Below are 27,684 nucleotides of genomic sequence, written 5' to 3' on the forward strand. Positions count from 1 at the left end.
GATTTATTCTTATAATCTTTTACATTATACACCTTTTATCTTCTCGTTTGAAATTATGAAATTTATTTATGATCTTTGTGATCTTTCTAAACAGTATATTTTACGAACCCTGCAAATTCATTCCTTGATCATTCTTGTACTTCTTTATTACAGTACATATGAATAATTATCTATTTCTTCCAAATCAATAGATTAACTTTAATCTCGGTTTAATTTATTCTTTTTGTAATTCTTTCTAACTCTTGGACTCATATAAAAGTCACTTTGCTACTATAGAATTGCAAAATATTATGACTAGATAGTGCTGATTATCTTCAATACGAAAGTGCTGGTAGTATAACATCGCATTCTATTCATTCCGCGACATAAACCGTTAACAGGAGTCGTATTTTCATTATTCCCGGTATACGTTGCGTAAATATTTTATATGCGATACACGTATCAAGCTGTGAAGGATATAGCTTCTCGCAACGAGAGTGGATCGTAAATCGCGAGTTCGCTTTTTAAAGAAGGATTTTTATCGTGCGCAGGAATTCGATCATCCCTATGTGCTGCTGCAGAAGGAGACAGGCTACCTGAAGAGTATGGTGCAGGAGACCGGCAAGGCAATGGCGGAAGCTCTAATCGCGATCGCCCGCGAGTGCTATGAAAAACGTGGGTTCACGTCGCTTTGATGCATCCTCGACGTTAATTTTCTGCAATTGCGTTCGATAGACATCGTGATAGTGTGTTGCCATGAAAGTTCCGTCGGTTTTTGTGGGCAAAATCCTAAGAATGTGAAAGATGAGCGAAAAGGTGTGCGGATGGAATTTAAAACTCACAATCATCAGGGTTTACTTTATATCCTGTCATTGTCTTCTACATTTTATTCACATGGAAATTCTGTTTTATTATTCTTCCAATGTGTCACAGTATTCGGAATTTTTTATTAGACTTAGCAGCATTCTCAAATGAGAATTTGGAGTATTGAAAATGAGAAGTCGAGAAACAAGATGATTTGAAGATAGGAAAAATATGGATCGTAGAATTTAAAATATCAAAATGCAAATGTAATTAAAAATTAAGAGAAAATCTATAGAGAAATGTAAAGTTCTGAAGCGGACTTGAAGAGAGAAAAGAAAGTAAGTAAATAAATGTAGAGAAGGATGAAAAGTTGTACAATCTCGGATTCGAAGATTCCGAAGGAATCGAAGGAAAAAACCGAGGATACTGGGGAAAACTGGCGAAACTTTCGTCAACAAGATACAATAGTAATAATTAATAATCATTTTCACTGCGACCTGCATACAGTTTCATTCAGCTGGTCTTTTCTTTTTCGTAATCGCGGATTTTTTGTAACATTAATGTAACGCGCGGTTATAATCGATGCATGTCGGTGCAGCGAGCAATCAAGAAATCTAAAGTTCGCGTAGATCGCAGAGCAAACTGTAGTTACAGTATTATTACATCATTTTTGTATCAGCCTGACCCAGATATTTCATCAAGAAGATTTAAGCTTAACCCCTTGGATCACCGATGTCTTTTATCGTCACTGAACTGCCATAAGTGCTAGGAAAATTTTTTTGTATATACATACGTACTCTCTAAAATCTTTGGAGTGGAATCCCACTCTAAAAGTGTGAAAATCCTGCCAGTCTTGACAAAGAGTGACAAATATTCGTTATCTAAAAAACTTTTTTATATTATTTTCAGATGCAATGTAGCACAATCTAATTTTTTCATTATTTTGAAAATACATGTTATACATCCTTATATTTTAAAAGAGCCTAAAATCGTACAATTTCCAATTGAGCGTGAGTGTAAAAACCACAAATTTTGATATCGCTATTTAGAATAGTTGAGAAGATTCCAAACTTGGAAAACTTTGGAAGATATAATTTAGTTAATTTCATTCAATCTTGAAAATAATTATTCTCTATATTGTAATTGCAGGATCGATCGGTGAACCAATAGGTCGAGGGAATTAACATAAGATATAGTACAGAAAAATGATTTTTATATTCTCATTATATATTTCGATAAATAGATATAAAAGGTGCCCGGAAAGAAACGAGTCGTAGCGGTTAGCAGATCCATGATTCGTGTATTCCTGTCGTCTCGCTTTGTCCCGGACACCATTGTATATCTGTGATTTTTGCAAGAATTTTACAATGTTCCTCCTGTTGTACTGGTGCTGCAAGTACAAGGAAGACTAAAAAAGAGACGCAGGTAACACAAAGTCTAAAATTAGGTCAGAAGACGTCTTTAAAATTATTTTGACAAATGTGTTTTTAAGACGTCTATAATCCGATTTGAAACTTTGTGTTGTCTGGGGCGATGCCTCTGCTCTAGATTTAAATGCGAAATACTTAAATGCATAGAATATTACATTATTTTCTATTGTTCTCCTAGGTAAATATTTAAAAAGAACTCATGCCTCGCCGATAATGTTGATACTTGTTTTGAAAGATTTATTTTTTTAAATAACTTTATTATAATAATCAGATGGACATCTGTTAGTTTTTGAGATATTTAAATACACAGATGTTTATACATGATCGCTGTAATTGATTTTCGCGTAAATACTGCAAAATCAAAAAGTAATAAAATCTTCAAAGTACTTAAACGCCTTTCTCGAAAAAATCGTGATTTATATTTTCGAGAATTGTTTGTCGGGCCTAGAAAGTGACAGGCGAGTATCACCGATTGCGTTGAGAACAACTTCGAAACAAATCGAAGGAAATCGTTCTTGAAAGTTAGATATCAAATTAAATAAAGATATTTGTATCCGTGACTACTTTTTTTCGAAGATAGTCTTTAGAATTTTATTTTTCGTGTCGTCCTTGTTTTTATTATTAATCCCTTTATTTATATCTGTGTACGTGATGATTATTAGTAGTGATAATCACTCTGTCTCTTCTTTCATTTCCAATTTGTACGTTCCTATTTTTTCCTTAAATGTTTATATTTGCATATTTTTAATACTATTCTTTTCAATATGACGTTTTTAGATTCTGTAATGTTTACTTCCTTTCATTTACTTTTGCTCTCCAAATTTTAGCATCCTTGATGCTTCCAATCTCAAACTTTCTTAGTTAATCTTTTATTCACGTATTTTTTTTCATCTTCTAACTCTTTAATGTAAGAATCGTAGACTATTCAGAATTCTGAATGCTGGGAAATCTTTACATGTCCTCCGAAAGTAATATTAATGGTATGTTTATATCGAGCCGCCACGTATTTTATAAACAATTAAAGGCAATAGTGTTCGATCGGAAACACTTCACTACATACATCAATGTTTATATCGATTCGCGCTCAAGTTTTAATCCCTTTTCTGTTATTAATAGCAGTCGATAACTTTAAGTAGCCATTTCAACTGTAGCATAATTTTTAAAAGAATTCATATATTTTTCTTATTTTTAAATTCACTCAATTGAAATATAGACATCATTTTATATATCGTGTAGTACGATTATTATTATATTATTATTGTACTAGTAACAACTATATATTATTGTATTATAATATACAATGTATATTGTACAACATTTATTATATGTTTATTTATTGCTGTACTACATAGTAAAAAAAGAACATTTTTATCTTGAGAATGTATTTATTTTCATTAAGAAAAATATATTCTCAGTATTCAATAATAATTTTCGTGAATTGGGAGGAAAAAATATTGAACAGGAAGTAACAATATTTTCAAATCAAGAAATAAAGTTTTTTAATACTATTATTCATCAAAATAACCATACTGTGTTCTTTAAATGACAATTATAACATTGAAATTCTTGCTTATATATGAAGCAATGATTATTAAAAAGAATATATCTTAATTTGATATTAATTTTTTTTGTGCATGTACAATATACAAATATGTATATTGTATTTCATATTGTACAAATAATTATAAAAATGATGTACGTAATCATTCGAAACTGCTAATATCATCGAAACTGTCTAATATTATGAAAAGGATTTTAAAAAGGCGCGTGAATGACTCACGATGGACTTCAGGGTATATGTTCCGTGCATGCATTATACGTAATCGTATTGTATAATCGTCATTATCAATATTTATTATTATGTAGACAAGTGTATTGTACTTTTAGGTGAAAACGAATTACAATACCTTACATACAAGTGCCTACATTATGTAGCGTAATCATTGTAAACGAAATATAGATACAAATGATTATTTATGTAATTACTCCACCATTATATATATATATATTTTTTTCCTCTACTTTCGTTTTTTTTATTTAATTACACTGTTCATTAATTATCTTAACGATAGCTTACAGTCAACATGTTACATCGTCTAAAAATCCCATCAATTATATGTATATATTTATACGTTACGGCGATGATAAAATCGATACATTCAGAGTCTATCGTCGATACAAAACGCGCTGCTCGTACTTACAAAGTAATGTCTCTTTATTATTTTTTTTTTTTCTTTACAAGGAGAGATGCGTTAGCTCACAATTGCACACCGATCTCGTAGGTCTCTCAAACTCTTTATTTTTCACCCAGAAAAAGATACACGAGCTCTAACTAGAAAAACGCGGAGAATAAATAATAAATTAAAGTTACAAAAAAAAATGAGTCGAATCCGTCGAGTAAAAAAATTCAGAGCGGCAAAGAGATGCTTCTAATTAAAGATACATGAGTAAGTACACGCAATTCGACGCGCCTCGACGCTTCGTTATTCACTGAACCACGTAAAGCTACACGTTTCGAAAGTACCCCCGAGCTATAAGCGGGGAAATAAAACTGGTGGAATCAATAAATAGAATTGCGCGATTAGTCGTCGACGCTCGGCACGTCGGCCGATGAAGATCGCTCGTCGAGATTGAGCGAAAGAGAAAGGTGTCGAAGCGTTCGTTAAATCTAACGCGAAGGAAACAAAAGTACAAGATAAACAAGAGAGTTTGCGGTAAACTAGAGATATTCTTCTAAAGATCGCTTACAGACTATCTGGTCGCCCTGGATAGGACCTCGCACAGCATATACAAGGAATTATCCTTAACCCCCGGAGTACTACTCACATTTTTCTTACATTAACGCTACTCTGGATGAAAAATCACTCATTAAATTAAATTAAATCGAAATTATATATTTTTACATTTTTTTTTCTACTTTATAGATTGCAAGGTATTAGAATAATAACACTATTTTAATGGAAACGAAATCTCTTATCAAATGTTATTTCAAGCTATAAGAATTTTGTAATGAGAAAAACTGTAGTAAGCTTGAAGTAACACTTGAGTGAAAATTCACCCACAGTAGCTCTCTAGGATTAACGCCGCGACACGTGCTCCGCTATAAACAGTTAGAATGTCTTGCACGTGCCATCGTTACTCGCATCATCAAGCAATCAACGCAATCAGTCAGACGCACAGTACATAAACATTTATCTAGAATTATACGACCCTCAACTTCACCTCCTTCTGTCGAGTAAGCTATTTATAGTAAAAAGAAGAACGTATCGCAAGTCCCGCGCTACTTTTAGGACTCGAGAGAGAGAGAGAGAGAGACTTTATTGTCAAAATACAAAGACTAATTAGTTAAGTAAGTAAATCGTTTTCTAATTCGCCTTATCAATAGCGAACAACAATACGCATCGATAAGATCGGTAAGAAAAGTTACAAAAAAAAAGAAGAAGATTGAACGGCTTGCTTACGAAAGGGGCTGGAATCTTGTTGAATTATTCAGTTTATTAAATCGTGGTTATTAAATTGAGGGGACACAGCGTTTAACATAAAAAGAAGTTTAATGTCTCTGACATTTCTCGAAATCAGAATGGAAAATTTAATTATTTTGAAAAGCAGGAATTTATCTACTTTATTACTCGGTTGAAAATTTTCTTTTGAATTCATAATAAATGATTTAATTTGTGACATCCTGTGGCCAACTTTCCTATCCCTAAATGCTAATTTTTGCAAGAAGTGGAATAGGAATTTTAATTAAATTTATTATGAATCACTGTACGAGTCGCTGAACATCAGTAAATAACGCCGTTTAGTAAAAATAATTTAAAATAATAAATTGCAAATTGATATTTTAATTGATTGTTCTAGATTTAATTTTCGTAAAGATTTTATTAAAATATTTTACTTGAAAATGTAATTATATCAACTTGTTTTTATTTGTTCATTGATCTGTTCAATTTCTTATTTATTTATTTATTGGTACAATAACTCCATTCTTTAGCTGAAAATTTTCAGTGAGCTTTAATCCTGATGACTTAATTCGTGATGTCTTATTGCCAAGATTCTTAGCATTTATCGTTATCCACATAAAATTATCTAGATAGTTATGTAGATTGAGAAATGTTTTATTTTATCTTCATCTATTGTTAGAATGAATATTACCTGCTTTATCATTGATAAAAGAAGTGTTATATCTTTTTCATTACGTAAATTAACGTGAACAATAACGAGAATAAAATATCATCCTTAGCCTCAACCTCCAAACCATTTATCCTAACAACAAAAATTTTTTTAATAACAACAAAAAAGATAATAGAAAATAGTAAGTCAATATAAAAATTGTTCCAAAACTGATCAAAAGCAATTTTGATCAACAGTTGTACCTTATAATGTTAGTTATATATTTCTTCTATATTTATCAACTTTAAACTTTATTTGTGTACCGATCCAAATCAAGAGAAGAATACTTGTTGTCAGATTAAATTATTTGAAGAAATTTTGTTCTTAAGGAGTGATATTACAGCGACGTGTAAAAAAAAATCGATTTTTTGAAATTTTATTTGAAAGAGCTACTCTTGAAAAATACATCTCTACAATTTTAAGTTGATTTGAGAGATATTCAAACTTAAAACTTTAAATGCGTTTTCAATTTTTAACAATACATTTAAAAATGTATTGTTTAGCATTTAATCATAGCTTTTTCAAAATTTTTACATTTTATTTTTTATTTTATCGTTTAAAAAGCAAACAAAATTTTCCCTGAAAATCGTAATTGTCAATTTTGGATAGCCAAAATTTTGTTCAAAATTATTATTTTTAAAAACGTTATGATCAAACAAAAACCACATCATTTTAAATTAAAAGAATACCAAGATTATTTGTTGCAGATATCTAAAAATGGAGATATCACGTGAATTATAAACAAATGTTTAAAACAGGCTTTTTTAATATTTTTAACTCATTTTTTAAATATATTGTATAAAACATATTGTATAAAATGTAACTTTTTCATTCGTATTATATTAAATGTTTCTGCGTAAGCTATTAACATACAATTACACGTCGAAGTCAATTCTATTTTTTGACCCATCGTTGTAGTGTCCCCTCTTAACAAATACCTACAGATTTAAAAATAAAAAAATATTCATAAATAAATAGAAATATTCATAAATTGTGCATTATTTTTTTATCCTAAATTGTTTTGCTCAACAACGATATCATCTTAAAATTATTTAAATAAAATTTTATCTTTTACCCAGATAAGTTTAAACTATTATCTTATCTCAGATTGTAATTCATCTTATCTTTATCTAGATAATCTTGAGTTATCTACGCGCAGCACTGTTGGTTCAGGATACCCCAGATATTCAAGAAGACGATACGCGTTCCTACCTCCGGGAAATCAATTCGAAACTCCTCCCCCTTCGCGAAACAGGCCGTTCAAATATAGTTCTATATCTATATACTCTGCTTACTCGGCTCGCAGATTATCCTTTGCAATGATCCTTGCTGGCATCCCAGCGAGACGAGTACACTAGTGTGTCGTAATACTGACAGTAAAGAGAATAATCGCTATTAATGTTAAAAATTAAGCTCACCCCCTGCTGTTCTCCCCCTTCCCTCCTCTTACCACAGCTCGACCTAAGTTATAATCACGATAATAACTACAGATAACACTTATCCTCTACTCTATCTTTACTGTTGCCGTCGCTATCCGTATGTGGTATCAACCTACGCGAAGAGCTCCTCCGGATTTCGCGCGTGTTGAAATTTCGGGTTTCCGCATGGTTATATAAACTAATCCCGAGATAACTGAGGCTAAACAATCGTCGTACCGCGTCGTTCCTTGGAGAACAGAAATATTCGAACGGTAATAGAGATAACGAGCCTTCAAATCCTTCCTCCTCGCAGAAGGAAACGTGCATGTGTTACGGATAAACAAACAGTTAAGGGGAGATACATACACCTAGAATGATGAAATTAAGAGCCACTTCTTTAAAGTTTTTTTTCAGGAAAGTATACAATTTTAAAAATAATTAAGTTATTTTTAATTAACTATATACAGGCCATAAAATATTTTTGGATTTTTACGTACAAAAGTTTTAGAAATGGTAATGCAATAGCAGTTCTTATTACATATCCTGATGATTCCTTATAAATCAAGGTATTTTCCAATCAAAATGTCTTGAACATTTTAGAGCAGGTAAAAGTAAAAATGCGAAGTAAAAGATATTTTAAAAATTATAAAGTTATCTGAATTATATCGGCCCATATTTTCAACTCATGTTTATCAATAAAAAGTGAGTTGAGATTACGGGCCAGTGTGTTTACTTTCATTTTAATCAAAATGATATCATCATTGCAATAAAATCATATTTAAATTACGATAAAATAAAAATTTTACTTCACTTTCTGTTTCTAAATGTCGTGTTGGCGGTATTTGATAAAAAATAACTGTATTATAATAAAAAACTGGAAGAATTAATTAATGACGTGTCTCGACAAATTTGGCTCGTTATTTAATCGCAAATTGAAAAAAATTAAAAAAACACCGCTCTATGTGTATGTGTGTTCCCTCAAGTTACACACTGAATGAGAATAAGACAAACGTAGGGTAGATGCGACTGCGATGAAACCATCGATGGAACTGACAAGCTCGTAAGTAAACTCGAAGCTCCGGCGATTGAAAATCAAGTTTACGAACGTAGAGGATCTCGACTTACAAATCTGCGTGCATTTTACGAAAAGGAGAGTCTCTAATCTTGCAATTTATACAAATGGGATCTGTTGTATTTGCGAGGATTTGTAGTACGAGGTAAATTTGGTAACATCCGGGTAACGGTAAAAATTCGCAGAAACTCAAGGACACCGTGAGAAAATGCCGTTTCCGAGCGTATCCGGGGACACGCGGGCTTTGGGAGGATCCAGGAAACCGCGAGCAGTGTCCCCGGGAGATGAATTGCGACAAGCAACGATTACTGACACCGATTGTGCGACCGGGGAGTTTTCAGGACAGAGTCTCGAGAAACGTCTCCCCGTGTACGTGTACGTATTATAAAACAGTACAAAACGCTTACACATTAGCGTACCGAGGCAGCTGACTGCATCCGGCTTGCGCCGAGCGCTAACGGGGAATCTGCCGTCACCGCACGGGACGAGATCGGATTTCAGAAAAAAAAAACGTCGCGCGACGTAACGCAGCGCAATTCCGCGATTGCGTAACCCTTTAACCAGCATTCGCACATACATCTCGACATAGATTACATACTACAGGATATATATAAATAAATGCAACAATGTGTGCTTTACATGTCATATGATAATTGAGATTTTTACACCAGACAGAATATTCAAACGTTTAACACGTTGCCTGTCGATTTTGTTTGGCTCGTACTGCACACGCTGCAGTTTTCATTATCATAAATCGTTATCAAAATATAAAAACACGGTAAAATATAGTAATGTATGATTATAGTGAACAGTATAAATTGTGCTGTTATTGTGTTGTTATTTATATGGTTCAAAATTTTATATTCATTTAATTTTAGTTTTAAAAAATTTCGCTCATCAAGGCGCCATTGAAAAGTTAGAGGCTTCACGGGATGAACGACAATCAACGTGTCTAAACACCTAGACGGCGGTGCATTATGAATTGTTTTAGATCCTGGAATTTCTTTGAATTAGATCGCTTCAGTCGCTTCCGCGAACGGAACTTTAGAAGCTGTTTTACTGGTTAAAGGGTTGCCTTATTGAAACTTACGCAAGGATATATATGTATATATATATATATAAATAACGTAGCTACCTAAATAAATATAAACTCCCAATATATGTACAAAGAACAGCGGCGACATATAAGCGCGTTAAAAAAAGAAAGGATTATGGAACGCCAGTGATAACGGAACGCCGGTAATGAAGCTATCATAACGCTCGCGAGAAGGAAGACTGCGCATTTCCATTTCTCCGCTCTTTTTGCTCTTTCGGAACAGTCGGAATGCTGGGATAACGAAATCGATCGTCGATTGTGGAAAGCAAATAGGCAATTAATTTAAATTATTTGTACACGGAAAAATTTTCATGATATCGCGCGTGGCGATGATGCACTTTCAATCTTGTCTCTTCATTTAATTAATTAAATGTTTGCGAGAAACTCGATTAAATCTGTTCCACTGTTTAGAATTGGCAATATCGCGCTCTTGCTGACTTAAAAGTTAGTGAAAATTTTATACATTAAAAAATTAATTAGGATTACGTCCTTAAATTCCTAGACATTCGGAATTTTAAGATTTTAAATTGTTTAATTTTTACACACACATTTTTATATACAAACATTGAATTATCCATACGACTTTTTTAATATTAATTTTAATGCTAATCGTTGAATGGTTTCTATGTATAAACAATCCATATAACGGAAATATATTTTTTGCTAAAGCAGGATGTTAAACGGAGGTCATTTTCGGCCTAGAACCGACACTTAAGTTATTTATTAGAAACTATTTATAGGACCCTCTATAAAAGCAGAAAAAAGTAATTATTTGTCCAGATACAGAGAAAAAAATCGGGATTTATTATTGATTGCTGAAGTATGAGTGTTTTTTAAGTTTTATACTTAACTGTTCTTGTTCTGTTTGATACTATTGTTGAAAAATTTGATTACTAAATTTCCAAATTTATCTCTTAATTCGATGTGAATTAAATGCTTACAAGAAATTTAATTAAATCTCTCCCACTGTTTAGAATTAGCATACAGTGCTTTTGTTGGTTCACTAATTTACAATAATTGTATATATTAAAATATTATTATGATTACATCTTTATTCCTAGACACTTGGCATTGTTTAGATTTTAAGTTTTAAATTGTTTAATTTTTACATATTTTTACATACAAACATTGAATCATTATATAATTTTTTTTAAATATTAATTTTGATGCTAAACATTCTTCGCAAATAGTTTAACGTAAAAAAATAAATAAATGGAATTTTTATGAAATATACTTCAGTCAAATGTTTAACAAAAATTTCTAACAAGAACGTTGCGAAAAAAAAGAAAAGAAAAGTAAGAACAAAAATAGAATAAAGTATTATTAGAAGAAATTTAAAAAATAGAAGAAATATTTATATAGAAGAAGATGCGATTGTGAAATAGACTTCCTAAGCAAAGAGAAACTTTATGACAAAATTTAAACATAATTTAAAAAAAATTCTTTTGCAAAACTCAATTTTAATACGTTTTCAAGAAGATAATCTTTAAATGTAAAGTTTTAAGAAAGCAAGATTTAAGGAATCCAGGAATTTAAGGATTAAAAGATCTCTCCGACTGTTGCATATTCTTCATATCATTAATTCAGCAGTCTTTTTGATTATAGAACTTTAATATATCTATTTAAAATTTCACGGAGACTTGTTGAGAGATAGTTTCTCATTCTACGCACAAGAAATAAGAATTCACAAACAAGAATCTATGGTGCAAGGAATCTAAAAATTCAACAATATCTAGGATTCTCTCGAAGAAACTTATAAAGATTCAAAGTTTCAAGTTCAAGATCCAAAACTTTTAAGCTATAAAGAATCCGAAATTTAAGAATCAAAAAATCTCTGATCGTTATCTATCCTTTCAGTCGTTTTCTTTTCATCACATCCTTAAAGTCCTTTCAGTGCGTCAATCGGTGAAAGGAAATAATTCGCAATCTCTTCATATTTTAAAATAAATATTACAAAATATAAAACTAAAATTTTCAATCACGTGAGAACCGATGCATTAAAAAACATTGCTTTCACGAAGGATCAAACTCACTTTCAATAATCAGAACATCCGCGAAAAAATCCTTTTGCCTCTATAGACCACCCCTGCCGCCGGAACCAATCTTTCAATTTTTACATTTTATCAAAAATTCGTCCGTTCGGCGCTAAAAACAAAAACGTTGTACAAAGGTCCCTACACCTCTTTAACGTTTTCATCGAACTTATCACGAGAAGCAAATTCACGCTTCGCGTCGCCGATTCGCACTGCCACGTCGATGCAATTGATAGCAGTCGCACCTCGCGCAGATCCCCGTTCGAGCGTTTCCCCTTACGTAACTGCATTCCATGTAGTTCGCCAATTACAGGATGTTCGAGAGGCAGTCGAAGGCAGATCTCAGCTCGGCCGCGTACGCTCTAAATCTCATAGAGTGGTTTCGCCACTAATTTTTTACAGTAACTGCGATAGTCACTCCAAAAGAAAGGATTTTACTTTAATTTGGGTGAATGCGGACGCTCACAAGCTAGAAGTGAACTTTTCACTCAAATTTTATAGAGGTAACCCGCGCAGCACTTTCAAGTTCTATTTCACTCTGGTTTAGAGCGAGAAGCGAAGAAAAAATCCACTCTATGCGATAAAATAGTGCAACGTTAAAACAACTCGAGTACAGTTATAAAATTTTTCGTATTCTAACGAAATGATTTTTTGAAAGCGCCTGAAAGGTTCCAGTAGGATTATTCTGTAACTCTTAACGATAGTTTGGTATTACAGTGTTGCTGCACAGCTTTTTAGACGTATATAATATCTGTGACGATACTATAACGACAATACCGAACTGTCATTAGTTTTGAGAATACTGCATAAGAATTTCATCCTGCAGAAAGTGAATCAGTTCACTCTGTTAGTGTAAAACGATTTTCACTGTAAAGCTAACGAATGATTCTCCTTATCGACTGATAAATAAATGACTCTAACAGTGAAATTTTTTATTCAAACGTGCAAAGTGACATAATTAGTTTCTATGAACACTTCCATGATCTACTGCACTCGAAAAAAACGCCCTTTCACTCAAATTAAGTGTGATTTCATTCTAACTTTTGGAGCGTAATTCAACCCTTGCTTAAAGTGGCGAGTCACTCGAAGTGCTCAATTTTCACTCTTCGTTACACTTTTATTTCGCTCTACGAGATTTAGAGAGTAGATTGTGAAAAATCGTATTTCGCACACAAGAAATTCACGATTTTAACGAAAATTTCTCTTCCCTAATTTTAAATCGAGCTGTCTCGGCCGAAGATTGGCAAACCTAAGGTCGAACAGTTTATAATTTCGAGCTGAAAACTCGGGGGAGAATCGCGAGCTTCCGAGGATCCAGGAAGATCTTGGAACTGTTTGATTCCATTGTGCGGTGCACAGCTTCTTCCTTGCGACGTTAAATCGAATTTGCTTTCCAATCTCGACGCGATTCGCGAGAAAATCGATTGCAACGTGATAACGTCACAAAGTCGCGACGCGCCTTCTTCGTGTTTCTTATAATTCGAACTTCTTCAGAACAAAGAAAACCGACCGTGCCTTTTCCAGTCTCGAGTTTCGCTTCGAATTTCGCGACCGAAATAAAAATAAAAAGGAGAGCTTCGCAATTTCTCGTCAAGGGCAACGATCGCATCCCTCGCGAGTTTCTCGACTCGGAATGAAAGCCCTCCTAGGTAAGGGCCTCGAGGCCTCGCGTCGCTTCCTCCGAAAATCGGCATCACGAATGATCGTCTCTCCCGCAAGACTCTCGGAGATCCTGAGACTTCCGAGGCTGCCACCGGGAAATTTCAGTCGCCAAAGTCGAGGTCACCTCGCAGCATCTCCCGCCGATTCGATATCAAAGGCGATATCGGAGCTTCCTCTCGCGGAATCTTCGGACAGGGGGACGCACGGACGCCGAACTTCGAGATCCTCGAAGCCTTGAGGGATTCGAGGATTGGCAGATTGGATTGTGGTGTGGAAATCGGTCGAGGGATTCTCCTCGCAGCGCGGCGAGGAAGGCCCTTAGACAAGGACCTCCAGGCTCTCGCGCGAGCGTGCCTTCTGCTGCCCGCACTTGCCGTTGGCCTGCACTATCATCGCGACCGATTGGCAGCCGGTCTCGGACGCCACCGGCCGCATCGCCGGCATCGCCAGCCTCAGTTTGTACCAGAACTTGCGGCCGCCGCTACCGAACGTGGTCCCGTTGCTGCCGTCGCCGGCGCCGCCGCCACCGCCGTCCTGCCAAGACAGGATCGTCAGCCGGTCGAAGGAGGTGCCGTTGTCGGCGTCGCGGCGGTCGCGCCGCGATCGCTTCGCGATCGTCGCCGTCGTGCTCGGCAGTCTCTTCAGCGTGACGACGATCGCCCGGGTCGGCAGTGAGGACAGCTGCTTCAGCACCGTGCCGACGCTCGCGTCCGTCCAGATGTTGTCCAGGGAAGCCGGGCTGAGCACGATGATGACTCGCCGGGCGGTGTTGACGTGCGGACTGATCTCCAGGCTCCCTGCAATGTACAAATATTTAGGATACATCGCTGAATGCCGAGCGTGTAAAGTCTTGCACCGACCTAGCAAACACCAAGTTAAATGTAACTGTTATATAACAGTTGAGTGGAAAATTACAATTAACATTTGTTTGTATACGACATGTATTGTAACTCAATGTTTGCTGGAGACGTGTCGGATCCACATGTGATTTTTTCTGCAAGGATCAATTTTATTAATTATTTGTAAAAATATGTTGTTTGTAATTAAAACAACGTCTTCTTAAATGATGCTGGAATGAATAGTCGAAGTTCATTCACTCGCTTTAAAATGCGACAAAAATTAAATATTCAATAAACAATGTTTATCAAAATAACTATGAAGCCTTCCACTACAATATTGATAGATGTTTCATGAATGTTTTTGAATACTTTAAGGTAGGGAAAATAGCGTCTGACGTGACAGGTCCACGTGTGCAGGCTAATACTGATATATATCCCTTAAATATTTCTAATATGTGTGTATATATGATATTTAATATTTCGTTTATCAATTAATATTATTTTTAATGTTAATTTAATATTTAAGTACCGAAAGTATTTAATATTTGTGACCAAAGAAGCTCTTCTCCATAATACTGATGATAATGTGTGTGTAAATGTACGTTTAATATTATAATTAGAGACAAGCTGTGCCAATATTGTTATATACTTTGCTTTTGGATTAGTTTTCTTAAATAAACACTAAAATTAAAACTTTAAAAACATAAATGCAAACTAGAAAATACCTTCGTCAGATAATATTGCAATTTTTATACTATCTCAAACTTTGCAATAATTAAGTGTCTCATAAAATGAGCAAAACCAAGTACCCAAAACTGACACAGTACACTCTAAATTCAAGCGTGTAATAAAATACATGTTTTTATGTAGTAAATGCAATCACAATTATAACTACTAAATATAACTACTTTTTAACATTCATTTACTATTTACATAATAATAATAATTAATAGCTATAATTTGCATGATTAAAACAACTATAAATATACAGTTGGCATAAAAAATTCACGATAAATTATAGCTAAATTATGATAATGGCAACCATTCTTTTTCTCTCAGTGCAATTTCATTAAACGAGGACATAAATTCAAGAAATTTGTATCTCAATTTTTTTCGATACTTCAACAAAAAGTTTCGTTCTTTCCATGTAAAATAAATTACTTGTATATCGCACACGAAGATTGAATCGTGCCAAAGTCCTTTCTCAAGATACCTCTCTTTAGTCCTTGGGCTTACAATGTGACGAAACACGTTAACCCAAATCGAGTTACTTCACGTTCTCGATATCTATCCGTCAAAGCGCACCATCGAAGAGGAAACACCATTTTCTCAACAAAATTTCGGATTTAATACCGATTTTAATCAAACTCCGTGCATTCGCGTACACATACACACGTGTGCACGCGCGCGCACACTTCGGCTTCCTGTTTCATTCGGAGTTAACGAAGTTTTCCCTGGAAACAACAGGGCGTGTGTAACACCGGCGTCTATTCGGTCGATCAGTTTTTGCTAAGCTCGCGCCCGCCTGCATCAAGGCCGGATATACAGCGCGGTGGCGCGCGGCAACTCATACATTATCCCGGGTGGTGGCAGAGGAAACCCCCGGCTTTTTATTGCTCGCGCCAACGCGCCGGTTTGCTTTCACTTTATCGCCCGTGAAATCCAACCGTCCGCCCCGCCGGCGGACAATATTTCCAGAGTTGCCTCTGGGAAAGAGTGTACACTGCGCAAAATTCAACGCGACGCCCGCCCGAGTTGACTCTGTAATCGGAATCGCGGACGCGCGTTCCACGAGTGGAGGGAAAAATACATACCGCGATACCGACGCTTCTGACGAGAATTGAGATTTATTCGCATGTTTCCGATATTTAGCAATCACATGATAACGCGTGAGACTCTCGAGTATCAAATCGTCAAGGAATCCTTTGGAGAAACCACCTGAATATTGTCCGAATAAAGAAAAAAAAAGCGATTCTCAGGGATCCGAAACGGTTTTCTTATATTACGAAGGGATTTTCGAAAGGCTGCAAAAATGGAAATTTTCTTCTCTGAATTTCTCTAACGCTCGCAAACTGAAATTTTCGTTTTCAAATTTTAGTTTGAATATTTCGACGCAATGCAATCTCTCGATTCTTCAGAAAGATAACGATTGAGTAAAAAAAAAAATAAAATAATATAAAAAATTGAATTAGAATCAGTGAAACTAAGATTATCTTAAATATGAGATACAACATTAATTTCTCATTAATTTCTCTGATGTTTTCTGAAGCGCGCAAAAGTTACAAATTAATTAAAATTCTAGTTTGAATCTTCCAATGCGACGCGATTTTTTTTCAGTTCGTCGGAGATTCATTACATATTTAAAAGACATAGACTAGAGTTATACAAAAAATCGAATCAACGAAATCAAAATTATCCTAAATGTTAGAGGAAAGTTGCCAATATACCGATATACATCTTCTAAAGCGCGATACTCTCTTATTACTCTTATTAAACTTAGCGAATAAAAAGGTCTGCTTAGATAATTAAAAAAATAAAAGTCCATAATTCACATCCTTATTATTTACCGCGTCAAGAAACGCAATAATGCTCCATCGTTGATTTTTTAGTAGCCGCGCGATTTTTGTCCGCGATTTGTGTATCGATGCGGAGTGCGATTAATCGATTTTGCTAAGCTCGCGCCCGCTATTAAACAGCTGGTAGAAGGCGGAACGCGAAACGCGGAACGCCACTCACTCGCCCCCGAGCACCGGCACGGTCGCGTTGGACATCCGTTATTGATCGCGGATCGAGAAGGTAATTCGCCGATAAGAGGCTCGAGCGGTCACAGGAACTGGCCCAAGGATCTTCCCAAGCATCCTCCGATGCCGTGGAAGTGGTGGCGGACGGTTATCGATCCTCGCGAAACGGAACGGGCGTCGCGAAATGTTGCGTTTCGATGATTGCGTCGCGAGCGCAGCGTCGTGCGTGAGGGACGCGTGTAAGCGTGCGATCTTTATGCACTGCGTACTTATCGATGCGGAGCGGCGCGATTAATCGATTTTGTTGTTAAACCTAATAGTTGGTAGAAGCGGAACGCGGAACGCGGAACGCGGAACGCCACTCACTCGCCCCAGAGCACCGGCACGGTCGCGTTGGACATCCGTTATTGATCGCGGATCGAGAAGGTAATTCGCCGCTAAGAGACTCGAGCGGTCCCGGAAACGGGCTCAAGGGTCTTCCCAAAGGTTCTCCGATGCCGTTGGAAGTGGTGGCGGACGGTCATCGCGAAACGGAACGGGCGTCGCGAAATGTTGCGTTTCGATGATTGCGTCGCGAGCGCAGCGTCGTGCGTGAGGGACGCGTGTAAGCGTGCGATCTTTATGCACTGCGTACTTATCGATGCGGAGCGGCGCGATTAATCGATTTTGTTGTTAAACCTAATAGTTAGTAGAAGCGGAACGCGGAACGCGGAATGCGGAACGCGGAATGCGGAATGCGGAACGCCGCTCACTCGCCCCCGAGCACCGGCACGGTCGCGTTGGACATCCGTTATTGATCGCGGATCGAGAAGGTAATTCGCCGCTAAGAGGCTCGAGCGGTCCCGGAAACGGGCTCAAGGGTCTTCCCAAAGGTTCTCCGATGCCGTTGGAAGTGGTGGCGGACGGTCCTCGGTCCTCGCGAAACGGAACGGGCGTCGCGAAATGTTGCGTTTCGATGATTGCGTCGCGAGCGCAGCGTCGTGCGTGAGGGACGCGTGTTTCGACGGGTGAAGAACGGGAAGGACGCGTGTCGAAGGTGCGTGGCGAAAAGTGCGTGTCGAAAGTGAGTGCGTGCGAAGGGTGAGAGACGTAGCGTGATGAAAAGTACTTGGAAGAGTCTCTCTAGCGGGGTAACGATTTCGGGAAAATTCCGCGGTGCCTACGTCACGCGCGGCGAGTAGTAATGGCGGACGGGGCGGGAAGGAGGGAGGGGGAGCAGCGGCCTTTCCCGATTTCCGAGGATTTTTCGATGCCGTGGAAGTGATCGCGGACGGCGAACGTGTTCTGGCGAAACGAAACGAGCGTCGCGACGGCGATGGCGTCCTGGTGAAACGAAACGGGCGTCGCGGAATGCCGCGTTTTGGCGAGTATTGCGTCGAAGTGTTGCGTGTGTGAGATTGAAGTGTTTCGACACGTTAAAAAGAGAGGACGCGTGTGGAAAGGTGCGTGGGGAAAAGTACTTGGGAGTGCCTGTAATGAAATAACGACCTGGAGACAATTCTGAGATATCTACGTGGACACACGGCGAGCAGCGGACGAGGGGAGCGACGTATTTTTTTTCCAATTTTTCCGGACATGGTCGTCGAAAAAGTAAGTCATAATACAAAATTATATCTACTTTGATATAAGAATTCTTCGCGATTTACGGCGAATAAAATAAATTGGAATAGATTAGAGACTAGGTCAGGTGAAATTACGCATAGATTTTTTTCTTAGAATTTATTATAAAAATCGTTGGTCGTGAGATAACGTGGACTTGGTGAATTTTATTATTTTTACTTTTAATAAAATTTGGTTAATTTTAATAAAGTGTATAATTAAACTATTTTGTTATATTATATAAAATAATTTAAAATTTTATTAAAATTCTTAAGAAATTTTTTAAGAAAAAAATTCTCAATATTCTAAAAAGGAAAAAAATTATAAAAGTTCTAAAAAAATATAACTCTCTCTCTCTCTCTCTCTCTCTCTTTACTTTGTTATATAAAATCGTTTTAAATTTTACTAAAATTCTTAACAAAAGAAAATTTTCTTAATAAAAAAATTCTAAAAATTTTAAAAATTTTCTTAAAAATTTTTTTCTTACAAAAATTTCGTTTTTTACAAAATTTAATAAATTTTAAAACTTTTATATAACAAAGTATTCTAGTTATATTTTTTTTTACAAAATTTTTCGAATTTTTTTCCTAAAAAAATTTTGAATTTTTTCTAAGAAGAAAATTCCAAAAATTCTAAAAAAAATATGACTAAACTTTGTTGTATAAAATAGTTTTACTAAAATTCTTAAGAAAAAAAATTTTTTTAAGAAGAAAGATTCTAAGATTCTAATCTAAAAATTTTCTTACATATTTTTTTAAATAGATTTTTCTTTTTTTAAGAATTTTAGTTACTTAATCGTATAATAAATATAATAAATCGTAATAAAGATTTTTCTATTTTTAATATTCAATAAATTTCTGAAATCGACAATTATAATCTAATAAAAAATTTTTTATATAAAATAAACAATTATTCATCTCTTAATATTTTACTGTATTAATATTAAAAATTTTCATAATTTTAATCATTTTTAGTAAGTTTTTTCCATTGTTGGTGTAAAACTATAAACGTAAGATTATTATTACTATATTATAACAGTGATAATTATAAAAATGGTGTTTTTAACTATAATTATTTTATCGTGCAATTATAGTCACAAATATCAAACATTTTTGTCTCAATGTACTTTATGATTGAACTACTATATCATCGATTTATTTGAAATTTTACATGTTTATTACATACCACTTTTCAGCTTTTCATAGTCCTATATCAAATAAAATACAATTTATTGATTCTTCAAGTATTCAAATCTATATACGATCATGATCAGCAAAATATATTTTTGGGTTCTCCATAAATTCCTCATCAGAGTAACAAAAAACTTTTTAATTCATGTTAGATTAATTAATTATATGAAATCAAGGACTTGTTCTTCATTCTTTTGTAAGAAATATTTTGAATTAAGAGAATACATACATTTGTAAAAGCGATGAAAAAAAAGAAGAGTTATTTTTCTGATTTTTTTAAAGAAAAGTATGACCTTTTAAAATGAGATTTTTTAATTAAAAAGTAAAAAAGGACGTTTGTTCTAGTAAAAAAGAAACTTTTACGTACAAAGGTTTCAAAACCTTGGGGCGATGTCATAGCAGATTATATCATTTCACGTGTCCACTAAAAAAAAAGGTTCCAGGCGTATTTCAAAATCTATAGTATCGATATATTTGAAATTTTACACGTTTATTCTACATATTGAAATGTTCTTACAATAGCAACGTAGGAAATTTTTGTTTTATACATTTTTTGCCTATAATTACAAAATTAATCATGCAAATTTGTAAGTAAAATTGATTAATAATAGGAAGTTAACTAGGTTAATAATAGGAAGTTAACTGGGTTCAGCCGGGAAATTTATACGCAACAGTTTAATGAGCATTAATAAAACAATACCAAAAAGGCAGATCAACGTGATATTTAATTTTAACTTTAATTCATTAGTTTACAATTTCATGCACTTTTTTTAATTTTCTCGCGTATTTCCAATTTGCTCATAAGTTTATAACATAATTATAATTGAAAATGATTTAATTAAATTATCAGTTAATTAAATGGTTTTAAATTAAAATTACGTTAAATAAAAGTTACTTAATCAAATAATAATTTTTATATAAATTTCTCCGGCTTACTTCTCCGGTGAATTGCGCATCGCAATACAGAAAAAAATTAGTATCAAATCAACAATTCATTGTTTCAAATATTATAAGCAGGTATATAAAATCTTGGAAAGAATTTACAATCTTAAACAGACATAATTTGCTTAACAGACATGAAGAAAATTTTTAAGGTCTAATTTTTTTTCTGCATATTCGGTCTTGAAACACAGTCCTTAACTGAACACGGAATGCGTAATGTCACAAATTAAATTGACGAGCATTTTGTTTAGCAATACCAATGATTATATTAGCATCTTAAAACACTGTAAAAAATTTATTGCGAAAAAGTTCACGTGTGCGAACAGTATTATTAAAAAAATTGCTCGCCAATTTGTGGTATTATACATTCCGACTTCAGCTGAGGACTGTGTTTTAAAGATTGACGAATATGCGGCGCGCAGTTCACGTGAGCTGGAGATTGTAAAAATTCCCACGAAAATTATTATTGGACACCAAGATCCGCTGAAGACCGACAGTGGCTCTCTCATCTTTATGTTTGACATTTTCATCGGTTTCAGTTTCTCTTATTATTGCAGTTAATTAAATGATTTTAAGTAGAAAATTGCATTAAAGCTACGTAGGAATCGCTCAATTAAATCATCCTTTAATTAAATGGAAGATTCAGAAAAAGTGCACGAATATAAGGACTAAAAATAGTTGAACCGCTGAGGATTAACAGTCTTTGCTGTATTGTAATTTCAACAATTCAGGCGGTATTCTTATATCAAAATCGATCCGAAGACTCGACCTGCATTATGACTTTAGTCACGCTGCGAAATTAATTAACTTGTCGACAAAAATCCCCATGCCATCGCGAAGGGAGTTTTCTCGACCATGAACAGACACCGAGGTACTCTCGACCAGGTACAGTGCGTATGTCGCGTCTCCAGTTTCATCAAAATTCAAATTTGCGAGGTCAATGAAGATGCCGCGGTAAAGTGTTGGGATTAATCGAACCGCAGGTGGAGGGCCCAAGTTCGAGGGTTGATTGGCTCATCATCGTTACTCGCGGACAGGAGGCGGAACTTTCCGAGGTCTGACTCCCTCCCCTTCCCCCTTCTCCTCCTCGGGTGGCGTATCGGGAGAAAACGAGTCCCCCTGCGGATATGCGAAATCCCGGTCGCTTTGATAGCGAACTTTGTTCATTGACTATCAAACGTCGACCGGCCGACCAGCCGGACCACCGGCTTCCGAAGTTCGCGTGTTAAACCCCAGGGTAACCCTTTCGCTACCCTCGCAGCTGCTCGGTGGCGGCCATCATGCGCAGGCAGGACGTAAAGTCATAAGCCGTGTAATCGGGATGTCGTAATTAGCAGAGTACACGGTGTGCCAAGGTATGCAACGGGGGTATACAGGACCCGGTGTATACAGAACCGTGGGGCGTTTGACCCGGGTACGTTACCAGATCGCGCACCCCATTGGAGAACGATAGAACGCATTCTCCGCTGCTCGGCGCAATCGGCTTAAAGCAGTAAGGTAACGAGCGTGTCGGCTAATCGGACGATTGTAATCAGCCCGCTAATGTTGTCTGAGAGCGAAGCGCGCAATCTGGGAGAGAGTTATGAGCTGGATCGTACGCAGCACGATGCGTACACAGAGCGCGCGTTCGGCTTACAAACTGATCGGCTTAGGGTGGGATAACGAGCTAAGCAATTAGGAAACGTTATTGATTATAATAATGGTTCTTGTGGCGAGAGTCTCCATTTTAGTTTTATGGGGACATTCTGCAATTACAGTCTTTTCAATGGTCCAAGACACAGAATATCTTTTCTTCTTCAGTGTCCTTCGGTTGGAGGTTGACGATTAGCGTAATTTGCTTCTCTTATTGTCACTAATTTTGCCACGTTCAGATTATTATAATGATCTGATTTTACAATGTGAAAATCAATACAGTATAAGATTATATTTCGCATCCCGGTTGTAAACTGCTTCAGTTCAGCATAATTACTACACGGAGAGAATTTTCGCTAAAATTTACGTTAAAAATCATAATAATTGAAGAACTGTACTTCACTATTTATAATAGCACGATAATCTGGCGCGGTTCGTTAGTTCTTGAAATTTTATATTGATTTTTAAATCTATTGACAATGAGTCTACAAACTTGTATTTTTAAACATTCATTTTCATATTTCGAAGAATTTTATGCAATTTTCTCTGATTTATTAATATTTACATTGAGAAAAGTGTTTGATATTTGTGACTATAATTGCATGGTGAAATAATTATAGTTAGGAGCTCTATTTTTATAGTTATTGTTAATATAATGTTAGTAATATTTATAGTCCTACTAGCTACGAAAATTTATTATAAATTATGGTAATTTTAAATATTAAAATAGTAAGATAAATAATAAAAATAAAATAAACATTTCTATGTAGTAAACGCAACCGCAATTACACTGTAAGGAAAAAATTCTTAAATTTTAATAAGTATTTATTCTATTGTATAATAGAATAGTACTAATAAAATATTTACTCACAATACATAAATATTTACTCTCTAAATTTTTTGGAGTGAAATTTCATTTAAAAGAGTAGAATTTCACTCTAATAATGTGAAAATCCTGCCACTCTTTATCAAGACTGACAGGATTTTCACTTTTAGAGTGGGATTCCACTCCAAAGAATTTAGAGAGTACTCTATAAGAAAAAAAATGGTATTTGAATCAAATTAGTGGTTCTGGTATTAAATAAATATATACTTACATTGGTAAATATTTCATTAGTACCATTTGAATAAATCAATAAATATTTATTAAAATTTAGAAAAAAACTTTGCGATAATTTGTCCACTGTCTCTTTCGCCATAAATGCAAAAGGCAAACCGAAGGAACGCAATGCCAAACTTGCCTCTTGTGCCAGCAAGTCCCGACAGGTAATGAGATTCTTAATACAGTGCATCCCTCGTGATCCGCGCTTCTTCTTCCTGTTCACGTGACCCTGACAGGCACGTCTGCCCTCACCAACTTCGCAACCCGAAAATATCGCGGTCGTACACATGGGGTCTGCGCGCACCTAATTCGATACCGCGGCTGCTGCCGCGGAGACAAACGAGACGCTCCACGGCCGAGAGAGCGGCGAACTTTCTAATTCAATTTGCCAAGTTGCCAAGTTGCCGTGATTCCCACGATTCACCATGGGATCCCCATCACTTCCGATTATATCGCAAGGACCGCTGTTCTTCCCCCGTACACGAGGATAACGATCTCGCGACCGCGGCGACGCAATGGTTCCTTCCGCAATTGGTCCGCGCCGGGTTGCAAATCTTCGCTGCTGAAATAAATTGTCCCGACAGAATGCCCGCGCCACCACGTGGTAGCGGAATCGCCGTGCTGTGGCGTGAGAAGCGAAAAAAAAATGTAAGAGAGTTAGAGAAAAAGAGGGAAAGAGAAATTGCCTGACATTGTTACCCACGTGGTTTTAATGCTACAATTGGACTGGCGGCGGTAGAACAAAAGTAGAGAGAACGACCCGTATTTTGTTGGTTTCTCTGTTCCAACACGAAATTCGATCCAATTGCGTGCCTTTGTGGTTTAGGAATCTACGCACGCGTAATTGGGTATTTTCACGGTCCCGTAATTGTATAGAAATTTCAAGAAATAGACTCGAGACTTTTTTTCGCGCAACAATATCGCGATTTCCGTTTTAGCGTGAGAACTGGTATTAGAATAATACACTGAGACAAAAAAGTTGTTAACTTGACTAAAATTTTCAACGTGATTAAATTTTTTCAATTCAAGTATTTAAGTTAACTATATAAACATTTCAATCAAAGTTTATTCAAATTCTCGTATTTTATATATTTGAGCTGAATACATAAATACTTAAAGAAATTGAATCAAGTTGAAAAGTTTTGTTAATTCACTTTATTAATTCAAGTTATTTATCAGTGTAAAAAAAAATCCATTATTCTTTAAAGTTAATGAATTATATTAAAATAATTAACATCGATTTTGCATTCTTGAAATTTCTGCATTAGAATAGAGTTTGGTATTTTTGGATTAACATTTTGCATTTCAAAATTATCAATTTGAATTATTATATATATTTCTGCTTGCATTTCGCGATTTGATGATTTTTTATGATTTACTTTAATTCGTTTCCAAAAATAATGACGATTGCAATTCCGAAGTAATTTAGATTTTAAAAGATTATATTAAAATAATTTAAAACGATTTTGTGCTCTTAAAACAAATTCTGCTTTAAAACAGATTTTATATATATTTCTCAATTTTGTGTAATTCTAAATTTTCAATTAAAATTTATTCTTTTACACCTGATTGCACTTTACAATTTGGTGATTTTTTATTTAATCTATTTCAAATTGATTTCATAACTTAAATAATTATTGTATAACGGTTTTAAATCAATAAAATTACATTAAAATTATATTAAAATAATTAACATCGGTTTTGTACCCTTAAATTTTTTCATATCAAAGTTCTGACATTTTTAAATTCTCCATTTGAATTATACTCCTATTCTTATATTGTTTATATTTTACGGTTCAATAATGTTTTACAATTTATTTTAATTTGATTCTAAAAATAATGATAATTGCAATTTTATAATGTTTTTAATTGATTTAAATAAAAACAAACTATAATCAATAAGAACAATTTTGTTAGCTGAAATATAGATTTGAAAATAATTTTGTTGGATCATTAAAATATTTATTAAACGTTTTTGAGCTGATTGCTAAAATGTCAAAATTTTTCACCGCAACATTATTGTAATATTATTTGAGCGTTCAATAACTATTTTGATATTGCATCATAAATTTATTTTCTGATCTAGTTAAAGTTTTAGCTACTGCAGTAAAACCATCCATTAAAATAATTTTGTACTCTTAAAATATCTACACCAGATTTTAACGCTTTTATTTTTTTTATACAACATTCTACAGTTTTTTCGATTTGAATAACTTATATTTTCGTTATTTTCACTTTGCGATTCGATGATTTGTTACCAAAAATAATAACGACTGTAATTCCATAATAATTTATATCTAAAAAAAAATTATATTAAAATAATGAACATCGATTTTGTATTCTTAAATAAAATTTCTGTACCAAAATAAGTTTCGATATTTTTCGATATAATCAACATTCTACATTTTTAAACTCTTAATTTGAATTATATCTTTTTTATATTGTTTGCATTTCGTGATTTATTGATTATTTACAATCTAATTAATTCGATGAAAATAATGAAGATTGCAATTGCGTAAGATTGCAATTCATCAAAATAAAAAAAAAACTAGATTAAAATAAATAACATCGTATTTTTAAAAGTACGCTGCTACCAAAATACCTGTAAATTTTGACATTTTCTGATGTAATTAACATTTAGTTGATTTAAAACTTTAAATTTGAATTATATTTTTATTCTTATACTCTCTCTTTGCGATTCAATGACTTTACAGTCTATTTTAATTCCAATCTAAAAATAATAATGATTCCGTAATGTTTTTAAATTAAAAAAAAAACTATATTAAGATAGCAATAATTAGCAATAATGTACTCTGAAAATATCTGTACCAAAATAGATTTTAACATTTTTCCGTGCTTTTACGTCAAACTGAATTAAACTTATACTACTTGAACTTTGCGATTCGATGATGTTTTCCAATCTGATTTTATGAATAATAAAATTTACAATTTTTATGCTGTGTCCATCCGCCTCCTCTCGGCGCTTGATCTTCGTCCCAATTAGCATCCGCATTCTTAATTAAATCGCCCACGAGAGAGGCGCGCGCGTCCTTATTACGCGCCTCTCCAATTTCGCCTCATCTCTCGACGAAACCGCGATCGATAATACCCACGTCGTATTATCCCCCGAAAGCTAATCCGATTTCGCGCGACCGCCTCGTGATCCGAGCGAGAGGAGCGGCCTTTATTTTGCTCTAATTCATAAGCTGCGCGCTCCGTAAAGTTACTTATATCGAACCACAATTCGTGGCCTACATTCGCCGCGCTACTGATATTCATCCACTCCCCCTCGTGCACCCCCTGTTCACCCCCTATCCACCCCCGCGCGCGCTTATATTCACCGCATGCGGGCCGCATCGCCGCGGGATGCACCGCAAAGTAAACCCCGTAGGGAGTCCCATCGTGCGCACGACGTTTCTGTCTTCCTCTCTCTATCTCTTTCTTTTCCCTTTTTTGTTTTGTCTCTTTTTCCCCCCTTTTCCCTTTTCCCCATCTCTCCGTTCTTTGTCTTTAAAGGAGAAGTCTTCATTCCTTATGTAACACGATAAGGATCTTTTTCGTGTCGCTGCTGCTACCGAATTGTACGTACTCGGTGTCGCGAACGGAGCGCATCCGATACTCTCTTTTTCCTTTCCTCCATCCCTCCCTCCCTCCCACTTGCCCTCCATTCTTTCTTGCGACGTTTACGGGGGAAAATTCGATAAGGCGCACCTTCAAAAGAAATTTGAAACCCCGCGGGGACGACTTCTCATCACGGTTTCGGAAAATGGGACGACCCTTCGAAAAAAGGGAACGAAATAATTTAAAGAAACCCTTTTCTCATCCTGGAAAGCGCCACGCGAGCATCGTTGAGGGAGAGATTGAGGAACGGGACACGTGGGGATCCGAGGGGAAAGGAACACAGGTGCTTTTCGTGAGTGGTGCTCTCGTATTCCGCGGGTACACCGTCGCTACAACGACTACGTAATTATCCGA

The 27,684-nt window shown here is 35.2% G+C and overlaps 2 protein-coding genes across 4 annotated transcripts in view; one reads left to right on the forward strand and one right to left on the reverse strand.

Annotated features, from left to right (window-relative positions):
• LOC105193800 (probable multidrug resistance-associated protein lethal(2)03659) overlaps positions 1–3,372 on the forward strand; it is a 32,440-nt gene extending 29,068 nt beyond the window's left edge. For both annotated transcript variants that reach the window (XM_026138061.2, XM_039456822.1), the window contains exon 15: positions 531–3,372. In XM_026138061.2, the coding sequence (XP_025993846.1) occupies positions 531–674 (144 nt within the window). In that variant the 3' untranslated portion in view covers positions 675–3,372. The remainder of the gene's footprint in view (positions 1–530) is intronic.
• The window catches only part of LOC105193799 (interleukin-1 receptor accessory protein-like 1), a 293,637-nt gene that overhangs the window by 2,838 nt on the left and 263,115 nt on the right, over positions 1–27,684 (reverse strand). The window contains exon 7 of one of the 2 annotated variants that reach the window (XR_005576180.1): positions 12,003–14,461. Coding sequence is in view for 1 of the 2 variants with exons in the window: in XM_039456823.1 (XP_039312757.1) it covers positions 13,983–14,461 (479 nt within the window). In the remaining variant the exon portion in view is untranslated. Of the gene's footprint in view, positions 1–4,046; positions 14,462–27,684 lie in introns of those variants that run through there. The other variant, XM_039456823.1, reaches the window with a different exon arrangement.

This window comes from Solenopsis invicta, chromosome 13, assembly GCF_016802725.1.
Source record: "Solenopsis invicta isolate M01_SB chromosome 13, UNIL_Sinv_3.0, whole genome shotgun sequence".
In the NCBI taxonomy this organism is placed as follows: domain Eukaryota; kingdom Metazoa; phylum Arthropoda; class Insecta; order Hymenoptera; family Formicidae; genus Solenopsis; species Solenopsis invicta.